Genomic DNA, 12512 nt, shown 5'->3' on the forward strand with positions numbered 1-12512 from the left:
AAATATGTATGTATTATCAAAGCTTTAAATATAATAATGTTATGCATACTTCAGTGTCGGGTGCTTAAGGGTCAAAGCTGTATAACTGAGAGGAGACCTCCACATAGCCTTTAAAGGAATGTGGAGAACCGACCAGGGCTTCTGACCTAATGTCCAATCCTCACCTTCTCGTGGTGCACCCTGTTGGGTATCTACTTGGATACTGAACAAACGAGGATGGGCTGGCAATTTGGGATTTAGCTGACCAAATTGTATTCTTATTGGTTAAACCAAAATAAAAAATGATGGTACAACATGACAAAATTTCATGCCGTCTGGGGCGTCGCCCGGTTAAACAAGGCCCCCGTTGTTTTCACCAGGGAACCAGGGCGAACAGCGAAAAGTCAGCTACTGGAACAAATCTGAAAACAAACCCCAACTCGACATCACCAGAGTTAAAGATCGGTACTATCAACATAAGAAGCCTGAATGGCAAAGAAATGGAACTAGCTGAGGAATTAGAAAAGTGCCAGATCGACATAATAGGGTTGACTGAAAAAAAAAAGACGAAAACTAGTGAGATCTTTCTGAGCAATAAATACAAAATGTTATATTCAGGCAATGACAATCTAGGAAAAGAAGGAGTAGCCATAGTATTCAACACAAAATACGAGGCTAATCTTCTTGAATGGAAGGCAGGCTCAAGTAGAGTAATGTGGGCAAATATGAGAATGGGGAACTGGACAATGAGACTTATTTGTGCCTATGGTCCCACAGAAGTTCTACTAAGATAGAAGATTAGGAATTTTTTGAAGCTTTAGAAAAAGCAACTGACATAATGAAAAATGAAAAGTTGGTCCTTGTTGGGGATCTAAATAGCAGAGTAGGAAATGATTGTGAGACATACAAAAATATTTTGGGAAAATTTGGAGAAAAGAGCAAAGCTAATAATAATGGCAAATATCTGTTGGATTTCTGTTCAAGACATGGACTGGTTATTACTAACACCATGTTCCAACATAAAAATGTGCATAAATTCCATGGAGAGAAGAGGCTAGGAATAAGAAAAGTCTCATTGACTATGTTATTGTTGATAGTGATGTTTTCTCCCTGGTGCAGGACACCAGAGTGTACAGACGATTTGAAATTGGAAGTGATCACTATCTAGTCTTGAGCAAGATAAAATTGAATTTCATATTGAAAAGAATAACATGTAAGAAAGTTTTAAAGCGAATAAAAGTTGAGCAGCTCTCAGATGTGAACTGTAGACTAAAATACACAAAGATTATTCAAGAAAAAATGAAAGAGTTTGAGAACAGGAATCAAACCTTGGAGATTCAGTGGCAAACTCTGAAGAAAACATTGATTGATTCTGCCAGAGAGGCATGTGGTGAGGCTGTCTGTAAGGATAAAAAAATCAGAACTCCCTGGTGGACACAGGAAGTTAGAGGCAGTGAAGGAAAAGAAAAAAGCATATTAAAAGTTGTCAAATAAGTCAGCTTGTGCTCTTAGAGAATATAGAGACAAATGCAAGAATGCTAAACACTGTGTAAAACTAGCTAAACAAAAGTCATGGGAGGACTTTGGCAAGAAGGTGGCAAAATATTCTGGAGGTTGTTGAAGAAGCTTAGGAATGGAGGAAAGAGTGCTGTAAAAGGAGTTAGAGATGATAAAGGTGACATGAAAACGAGAGAAGAAGAAGATATCCTTGAAGTATGGAGTAATTACTTTGAAAAACTGCTAAATGAAGCAAGTAGTGATGACATAGTGATAAAAAACACTGACCAGGCATGCAGTCAGGAATACATATCCATACTTGAAGTAGAAAAAGCCATCAAAGGCTTGAAATGTGGAAAGGCAGCAGGAGTAGATGATATTCAACCAGAAATGCTGAGGTATGGTGGTGTGAGAGTCGTACAGTGGCTTCACTGCATAGTTCAGAAAGCCTGGACAGAGGGACGAATTCCCGATGATTGGAGTAGAGCTCTCATAGTACCCATATATAAAAAGGGAAATAAAACTGAATGTGAGAATTACAGAGGTATTTCCCTACTGAGTGTTCCTAGCAAGATCTATGCAAGTATACTTGAGAAACGGTTGATAAGAATTGTGGAAGAAAAGCTTGGTGAAGAACAAGCTGGAATCAGGCCAAATAGAGGCTGTCAGGATCAGATCTTCACTTTACGACAAATAGTTGAGAAAGCATGGGAATATAACAAAGATCTGTATTTAAGTTTTGTCGATTTGGAAAAGGCATATGACAAGGTGCCAAGAGAGAAGCTATTAAATACGCTGCAGTTATATGGTGTCAATGGGGCATTATATCAAGCAATACTTAGTCTTTATTTGAGTTGTAAGTCAGCAGTTAGAATTGAAAGAAGTACAGGAAGATGGTTTAATGTTAAATCTGGTGTGGGACAAGGATGTACATTATCCCCTCTGTTATTCATTGTCTATATGGATCACATTATGAAGGAAAGTGGTATTAAACATGATATCAAAATTGGAGATGTTAATGTCAGCTCTTTGTTTTATGCAGATGATGTTATACTTCTAAATAAATCTGCTACAAGTCTGCAAGATTCTCTGACTAAATTGAATAACTGTTGTAATAGATATGGTATGAAGGTCAGCAATAAAAAGACAATGAAAATAGGCAGAATCATTGAAAATGTCAACTGTGTTGTGAATGGAGAACCTGTGGAACAAGTAAAACATTTCAGCTATTTAGGCACGATTTTTACTGAAGATGGTAAATTAAATATAGAAATAGACAACAGAATCAGCAAAGCTGGTATGGTGGGAAGTCAATTGAATAAATTCATATGGAATAAGAGAGAAATTAGTAGGAACACTAAATTAGCTGTATACAAGACAGTGTTCAAACCAGTTTTAACTAATGGATCTGAGAACTGGGTCAGAAGTAAAACACTTGACCAAAGACTAGAGACCACAGATATGAGAGTCCTGAGAAAGATTATACGTGTGAACAGATGGCATCAATGGCAATATCATATTAAAAACGAGTATATTAGGAAAGAACTTGACATTGTCAGCATCCAGGAATACGTTTGCAGAGCTAATCTCAGGTGGTATGGTCACTTAAACAGAATGGGCGAGGAAAGATTAGCAAAACAAGTGTTCTCTGCCAGGTTGGCAGCAAAACGACCCAGAGGAAGACCAAGATATAGGTGGATTGATACGGTACAAAGTGCCTTAGACGATATAAATATAAGATCTGATAATGTTGGAGTCTTGACAAGTAACAGACTGATTTGGAGGAAAATTGTAGATAGGAAATTAATAATGATGTAATTTTTTTCATGTAGTACTATCATTTCCTGTACACCCCTTGAGGGTACATAGCAGGAATTAGATACTTCATGTGCGTATTTTTTGACTGTGCGGAACATAACTTGTACCTCCCATTAAAATTGGGTTTGTTTTACGCTGATTCGATTTATGCCCTTTTTTCAGGAACAGAAGTGAGGCATAAACCGAGGGCTGCCTGTATATATATGTGCGTGAGCACGCGTGCGCTTAAGTAAAATAAATTCTTTATTTTATTATTTATTTATTTATTTAATTAATTTATTTTTTTCTAAAATCGTCTTTCACCAAGTAATCATACTGCCCAGTTATTTTCCTCAACAAATTTCATAACTCGTAGTTTGAAGATGCATTCAATTGAAATTTAATTATATTATACTGATTAACTACTTAAAATAAAATAATAATAAAAAACCTCACATATATATTATCAGTATTTTATTATTGCTAAAATTCTGTTTCATCATTTTAGGACTTATTCCAGAATTCCAAGAATGTGGTATCTCTTCTTCCTTCAATTGTGTTGTAATTGGGGATGCAGCAGAATATTTTACTTATCAGAATGTTAATAAAGCTTTTCAAGTTCTTATAAATTCAAAATCTCCAGTTTTAATATCAATGGGAAAAGGGTAAGTTTGTGTGTGTGTACATAAATATATTTATTTATTTATGCTTGCTAATTTTACTACTGTTTACCTGCTGGTAAGAGTTAGCCTGTCGAGTAATTTTGGCTATTTGAACCAAGTTGCTTTATTCAAAAGTGTCTTTGGAAAAGAGACATTGTTTCTTGATTATAAAAAAAAAGTATCCTTCAGGGTTTGAATGAAAGATAAGTGTGATCTCTCTTTTTTAAGCTTTAAAATTGTCTTAAGTTTAAATTTCATCTTTAGGAATTTGAGAGAACAAGTAACATAATTGATATTAAGTAAGAAAAAACATCTTAAAAGAAAATAAACTATAAACTGGTATTTTAACAGTTTTCATCTCCATTTAAAGGATAAATTTAGATTCGATTTGGTATTGATGTCATTTTTGTTTTGTTAGTTTTTTGTATGTAGTTTTAATGTATTTCAGGACGGTTTCTGAATGTTTGCAAGTAGTTTGTCTCCTTTTTTTTTCATGATTTAGCTTGAGTTGAATTTTACTTTTTGTTAATGCACAGTTTTTTTTTTTTTTTTTTGTCTATATCCATGTCCTACGCTCTCTTTACCCCCCAGCTTCATTGTGATTTCATTATATACTCCATTTGCTGCTTGTACTCCTGAAATAATATATTTGGTCTGTATGAGAAAAGATGCAAAAATTTCTGTAATAAATGTGTGTGTGTAATGGTGGTATTTGGAGATGTGATTATGTTAAAGTATAGTTCATATTTCTCATTCCTACACAAGACATAAGATCTAAAACACAATGGAGTGGACTGAAAGAGGAGGAGGATAAGAAGTTGATTCTGTAATTTTGAAGATTGAACCGCATATGAATGCTAATCACTAGCTGTTTCTGTTCTTACATGTTTAAAGGAAAGTGTCTGCTACAGAAATAATGTAAGGAAGTAATTTAATATAAATGGAAATTGGTTGATAGCGATATCAAATGCTTGATGATTTGGTGAATAAATACCATGTGAGTAGAGTATAACTGAAGAGTGAAATCTTCTTTCTTTTCTTTTAACCCTTTTTATAGCCACTTCCAGCTATGGGTGTCTCCCAATTCTCTCCATCCGTTTCTATCCTGATCTTGTTGGTGCCAAAGAGTTCCAATTGTTTTTCTTATATCATCTGAAAATCTTCTTTCAGATCTTCCAGCTGATTTTTTACCTTCATATGGCTGTCACTCCAGTAAAACGTTCATCTATCTGTTGTTCTTGAGTTTTGTGATGTGTCCCACTCATTTCCATTTCTTTCAAAGTCTGTTTTCTCCAATATCTAAAAATTTTGTTTTAGCTCTTATTTCTTCATTTTTGATTTTATTTCTGAGTCTTATGTTTAGGTTTCTGCTCCGAATGTCATAACAGGCAATACACATTGGTTGAACAGTCTTGCTCTGTTCTGAGGTTTTATTTTGCTTTATTTATATATAAAATTTTTTTTATGGGCAGCTTTTATTTATAAAAGCTGCCCATCCCATTCCATTTCTTTTCACTTCTTCCATGACTCCTTGTTTCTTCATTGTTAACAATTTTCCTAAGTATACATACTCATCTACTATTTCAGTTTCTTTATTGTTTACCTTAACATTGTGTCTTTCATCATATTCTTTTTCGGTTTGTCATTATTTTGGTTTTCTCAGAATTAATGTCTAATCTAATTTCTAGTGATTTAGTTGTTAGATCTACTATCATTTCATTTAAATCTTTCATATTGTTTGCAATAATAAGAATATCATCATCAAATCTTAGGTTATTTAATTTAATTCCATTAATATTGACTCCTTTATTGGACCATTTTAAATTACACATCATATGATCCAGTGTGAATCATGTGAAGAGTTTGGGAGAAATGGTGTCTCCTTGCCTTATTCCTTGATTTATGTAAAATTTTTCACTTATTTCATTGAGAATGATATTTGATGTAGCATTTCCATAAATATATTTTATTATGTTAATAAATTGTTTTTGAATGCCATAATCTCTAAGAGCTTCTATTATTGATGATGTTTATATGCAATCAAAAGCTTTTTTAAAATCTATGAAGGCCATGTGAGGAGGAAAGTTGTATTCATTGCATTTTGCAATTGATTGAAGAGTGAAATAGTAGCAGTAAAAAGTAAATTATGATAGATAAGAAATTATACCCAAGAGAGAAAGAAGACTGGCTGGATGGAAGAGCTGGAGAGAAGCCAGAACTCGATCTCAGCCTTATGTGCCATGAGAAACGATGAGGATAAGTAAGTACACCACCTTTCTTTTTATTGGTGACTGTTGTAACACCATTAGAAAGAGGTTAATTTTGTTAATTGCAGTAATTGCACGGATAATGAGTTATCTGTTGTGACACACTAGAAGAACAGTATTGCACACAACCATCAGTCAACCTAAACAATGCCTTTGACAGTGTAAGCACAATTACTTCCACCACACACACACTATAACATTACAAAACAAGGAACCAAACTCGGTAAGATCCCACTTTAAAAATAGGAGAAACAACAACAGCAGTATCGGTTAAGGGATAATAAAGACTAACAAAAGCTGATGCTGCTTTCAGAAAATTAAATAACATATGAAACTCTTCAAAATACATAAAAAAATGAAAATAAAGATCTTGAACAGCAGTGTTAAGGCTGTATTATTATTTGGGTCAGAGACAAGTAAGCTAACTGAAAAACAGGAAGCTAAATTAAATAGTTTTCAAACCAAATGTCTGTGTAAAATATTAAAAATATTTTTGCCCCAACATTTAACAAATGATGACTTATATAAGCTGACTGTGCAAAAAAAGCATCACAGATGAAATAAAAAAAAAATCGGAAATGGATTGGACACAGAGATTTCTAATGTGTCTTTGACATGGATCCCAGGAGGAAAACAAAAAAAGGGGAAGGCCTAAATTAGCTTGGCAGAGAATGACAGAAAAGGAAAGAAAACTGACTAACTGGAAGATCTGGAGAGAAGCAGAGTTGAAGTTCAAAGGGCATATTGCAAAAGTTGGTAAAATAGCTGAAGGATTACTTGGATGTTGAAAAACATGCTAAGAAGTAAAGATAAGAAAGTTATTATCAACCTTTATAAGGCCATGATTTGGCCACATCTTGACTACTGCACACAGATTTGGTCACCTGAGTTTCTTGGGGACCAGGAGGTGGTAGAGAGGATTCAGATATGATTGACCAAGATGGTGACAGGTCCATGGAATACTCCCTACAAGGAGAGGTTGAAGGTTTGTGGGTTACAAACTTTAGTTAATAGGCAGAAAAGAGGGGATGTGATAGAAACTTTTAAGATATTAAAGGGGTTTTATAAAATTGATACAAGTGAAAATTTTTGATGTATGACAGATAACCAGAGAATTAACAGCCATCCATGGAAGTTGTGCAAAAGTGTAGTTAGTAGGGGTATGCAGACTAGATTTTTTGCATAGAGTGTGGTGTGCGAGTGGAATGGATTGTCAGAATTGGTTGTGAGTTCCATGACAATGAATAGATTCAAGGAGAGGTATGATAGGATTTGTGTGTACAATGGTTAATTTGGGTTTCTCACAATGAGTCTCTGGATTCCATGGAGAAGCCGTACTAATAATAATGTATCTGGATTTCTCTCTGGATCTCTGGTTTTCTGTTCAGAACATGAACTAGTCATTACCTGTATATGTCTGTATGTTGGGACATGGTATTGGTTCTCATTGACTGTATTGTTGATAGTGATATATATCTTCATGCTGTTTCGTGACACAAGAGTATACAGAGGATTTGAAATAGGAAGTGGTCACCATTTAGTTTTGAGTATGATGAATAAAAAGGAACACAGCTTCATGTATTGGGTATCACTGCATGTCAGTTTAATTTACTGTTTCTTTCTTGTATTTATTATTTTCACTACTTCTTTCTGCTATTTTTTGTAATTTCGTATCATGCTAAATAATGATATGTATTTTATTTTTATTATGTTTACAAGTCAGAGAGATTTTTCCCTTATGAAACTTTGATTTTCTTTGTTTCCATTTTTATTCATTTTAAAAGTATAATATCTTAAATTATGTAAATTTCAAGTTGTGTGACATTATTGTGGAACCCATATTACAAACTTTGATAAAAACCTACTCAAGATGTGACAACAATATTTAATATACCATGAATTAAAGATAATATAAGTACACATGAGATTCAAGTATACATTAATAGTTGTGGAGAGAGAGCAGAAAGATATGCCCAAACATGCCAGGCAATGTTACATAGTTTCTATTATTATTATATGGGCACCTCCATGGAGTCCGAAAACTCATCGTGGGAGACCCAATCTATCCACACAATCTATCATACCTCTCCTTGAAACCATTAACAGAAAAAGCACTCACAACTGACTCTGGCAACCCATTCCACTCATTCACAACTCTCCAATGAAAAAATCTAGTCCTCACACCCCTACTAACCACATCTTTATTCAACTTCCAGGGATGACCCCTTGTTCTGGTCCCTCTAGCCAAGTGCTGAAATATTTCCCTTGCAGCTACCCTATAAAACCCTTTAAGCAACTTAAATGTTACTATCATATCCCCTCTTTTTCTCCTATCAACCAACATCTGCAATCCACACACCTTCAATCTGTCCTCATAGGAACATTCCACAGGCCACTCACCATCTTGGTTACTCACCTGTCAACCCTTTCCACTGCTTCCACATCCCCAAGAAACTCAGGGGACCAGACTTGAGCACATCAAAGCCTTATAAAGAAATGACAATTTTCTTATCTCTACTTGTTAATGTGTTCTTCAATAGCCAAGTAATCTTATGGGCTACCTCAGGAATCTTAGCAATATGTCCTCTAAACTTTAATTTTCTGTCTACCACCATCCCTTAATCTCTAGCTTCATCTATTTCCTGGAGTACATTGCCATCAATGTGATACATGGCTCGTAATCTGTTTATCCCAAAATGCATAACTTTACATTTCTTGATATTAAACTGATACCCATTAACTTTTGCCCATACTGACAAACTATTTAAATCGTCCTGCAAGCTCTCCACATTGCTTTGATTAACTATTGATCTACCAATTTTGCATAATCAGCAAACAACTGAATATTTCCTTTCAGGTTATTTCGTATGTCATTTATGTACAAATTAAGGAAGGATAGGAGAGGAGGGGGGGGGGGGAATGCTGCTAATGATATCGGATGACTTGAATCCAGTTAGAGTTTAGACCTATGATTGTAGTATCACTACTAACAATATTTCATGTGGCAGTGAGTTTGAAGCCATCTGTTGTGAGGTGGAATCTAACAAGATCAATTACATAGTGGGATGTTGTTACAGACCTGGTGGATCGGTTGCTAGCGATGAAGGCATCATCAAATAGAAAAGATGAGTGCGAAAAGAGTAATCATAATGGGAGATATTAATTATCCAAATATTGATTGGGTAACAGTAGAATCTCATGAGAAGAATGAAAATGCATTTATTGAGTTGTTGTGGGACAACTTCCTCAAGCAACATGTGACAGAAGGAACTCAAGGGCAAAGAGAGTTAGATTTGATTATAGTGACAGAGGACGTTTCAGTTAAAGACGTAACTATTCGCCTCCGGTTGGTGACAGTAATCATGCAGTACTCACTTGGGAAATGACTATGTTTATGAATGTTCCATTCAGAAAAGGTTACATGCTTAACTACAGAGCAGGAAATTATGACCAACTGAGGATTATACTTAGTTCAATGGAATGGGATCGATTGCTGGATGGAAAGAATATCGACACTGCATGGGAAGCATTTAAACAATACTTAAATGATGCAATATCAGAATGTGTCCCAAGAGTTTGAAGAATAAATAGGGTAGGAGTCAAATGGATGTGTAATCTATTAAGCAAGAGATTCATAAGAAAAGGATGATGTGGAAGGAATACCATGTGCATAAGGATGACATCCATTATGTACATTATAACAGCAGGCTAGAATAGTTACAACTGTTGTACGGAGAGCAAAATCTGATTATGAAAAGAAACTGACTCTGTGTGCTAAAGACAACCCACAAGAATTCTATCGATATGCTGCAAGTAAAAGAAAGAATAACTCTTCTAAATCCAGATGACATGAGAGTTACAGATGCAGAAGAGGTTGTTCAGTTAATGAGTGCCTATTTTGTTAAAAGCTATCAACCTGGTGTATGCAACATTGAGCTCACTGTTATCTCTTCACTAGATGAAGAAACAAGTGTATGAGGACGAGATATTAGAGCTGTTGCACAAATTGAATAAGAATTCAGCAATAGGATTGATGGGATATCAGCACATGTGCTAAAAGAGTGTTTAGCTTAACTGGTCATTCCTTTGATCAGACTGTTTAATATGAGTCTCAGAACAGGGAAGATTCGGCAGGAATGTATAAGGGTGGTGCACAAGACCGATGTATCCAGCTATTGACCAATTAGTAGCTCAGGAGTGATGGTGAAGATTTTGGAAAAATTGGTTAGGGCTCGCATTCAGAAATAGGTTGACAGTGAATCTCTACTTTGCAATGAACAAAATGGGTTTACTAAGGGAAGGTCATATTTTAGCAGCTTGCTCACATTCTATAACAATGTTACCATTGAACTAGACAAGGAGAATGGATACACCATGATCCTTTTAGATTTTGCTAATGCTTTTGACAGAATACAGCATGGTAGACTGTTGCATAAATTGCAAAGAATGGGTTTGGGTTATAGAATATTAGCGTGGATAAGAGGGTGGCTGACTGACAGATATCAAAAAGTGGTATACGGGGGATGTGAGTCTGCAAGATTTAAGGCTTTCTATAGTCCGTTGATACAAGAAGACTTTAGGTGGGCTAAAGGCTGGTCCCATTATCAGGGTACCTTAATTGAGTCAGCACCCGCTGAACACAAGAGGTGGGCATCTCTGCTGCGCTGTTCTGTAGATGATGCTTCTTTAAAAGAGTCATATCTGGTGCTTCCCCAGCATGATTGGGTAAGGGATGGCACCAGACTCCTCCCTGGATTAGAGTATATTGGGATTAGAGTATATTAGGACGAGGATCAAAGCCCTTCCCACTCGAGCCCGCACAGCTTGATGGAGTAGTGACGACTCAAACTGTAGGGCTGGCTGCCACTACAGTGAGACATTGTCTCATATAGCCCATTGTTGCTTCTGCACCCATGGGGTCCGCATGCGAAGGCATGACGCCGTGGTCTCCATTCTGAACAAAGGTTGGGTGACTGCGGTGAAACCACATTATAGGACCTCTGCAGGTTTGCATAAGCCAGACTTAGTGATTAAAAGAGATGGTGACATTTCGGTTGTTGATGCCCAAGTGGTGGGAACAAGGTACCCACTAGCCTATAGCCATAATAATAAAGTAAATTATTATAAAAATAACCAAGATCTAGTTAGTAAGATACAGGAGGAATATGGGGCAACCCCAAGGTTTACCAGTGCCACCATCTCTTTACATGGCGTATGGCATGCAGATAGTTATATGGACTTAAAACAGGAGGACATAAAAGTTCTTTCCTTGAGGGCTCTACAGGGCACACTGGTGGCATGCCGTTGCCACCAGCGAATGACTACAATGATAACTAGAACAGGCATAGAGTTAAACACTTGTGAAGGCTTAGGCCTATATATCAAATCTGGACGAGATGTCTGGACGTGATGTAAGGGTAGTACTGCCCATAACCACTACAAAGATTAATAAATAAAAAAAATAACAAGTGGTGCACCACTTGTCACACAATAATCAGTGCTTGGTCCACTGTTATTCAATCTGTACATTAATGATATTGGGAAGGATTTGACAAGCGACATACAGCTATTTGCTGATGATGAAAAGATAGGTAGGGTAATCAGGAATGCTGCTGATTACCCTATGATGTGCAGTACTTGCAGAATGATTTGAATAGGCTGAAATTGTGGGCATGGGAAAATGGATGTCAAGTCATTCACTTCAGCGTGATTAGATATGCAATGTCGTATTATATTGATGGGATTATGTTAGAAGAAACTGATGAGACTAGGGATCTTGGAGTGTTAGTAGATAGGAAGTTGAAGTTCAGAGGCCATGTAGCAAAGATTGCAAATACAACTCAAAAGATAATTGCAGTGCTGAAATGAATGTTCACATGTAAAGATAAGGATGTTATTTTGCCTCTTTATAAGGCTTTGATAAGACCTCACTTGGACTATTGTGTACAGGTCTGGTCTCCTGGTTTCTGTTGTGATTCTGATTTATTGGAGAGAGTACAAAGGAGAGTGTTAAAAATGATATCTGGATTGTGGAATACTGATTATGAAGACATTGAGAATTTGATGGAAGTTTTTTCACTTGGTTAGACTATAAATTATATATTTAGTTTAATCCTTTATCCAACAAAGTTTGCACCCGAAGTATCTTCGGGACTGGGGCAACTCGTGGTAAAGGTGGTATAAGTTCTCATCACTTGTCTTAGTATCTCCCATAATGCAATGCACATCTCCTTGCAGACATGTATAATGCTATGCATTAAGGGAAGAGCCACTACCCATACTGGTTTCGACTTCTATTGAGGTCTCATCA

The 12512-nt window shown here is 36.0% G+C and overlaps 1 protein-coding gene across 8 annotated transcripts in view; it reads left to right on the forward strand.

The window, feature by feature from the left end:
• LOC150099784 (phospholysine phosphohistidine inorganic pyrophosphate phosphatase-like) overlaps positions 1-12512 on the forward strand; it is a 272126-nt gene that overhangs the window by 65750 nt on the left and 193864 nt on the right. For all 8 annotated transcript variants that reach the window (XR_016549370.1, XR_016549371.1, XM_090403980.1 and 5 more), the window contains exon 4: positions 3782-3938. Coding sequence is in view for 6 of the 8 variants with exons in the window: in XM_090403980.1 (XP_090260106.1) it covers positions 3782-3938 (157 nt within the window). In the remaining 2 variants the exon portion in view is untranslated. The remainder of the gene's footprint in view (positions 1-3781; positions 3939-12512) is intronic.

This window comes from Typopeltis vanoorti, chromosome 14 (assembly GCF_054136105.1).
Source record: "Typopeltis vanoorti isolate ZY-2024b chromosome 14, IOZ_Tvanoo_1.0, whole genome shotgun sequence".
NCBI lineage: Eukaryota > Metazoa > Arthropoda > Arachnida > Uropygi > Thelyphonidae > Typopeltis > Typopeltis vanoorti.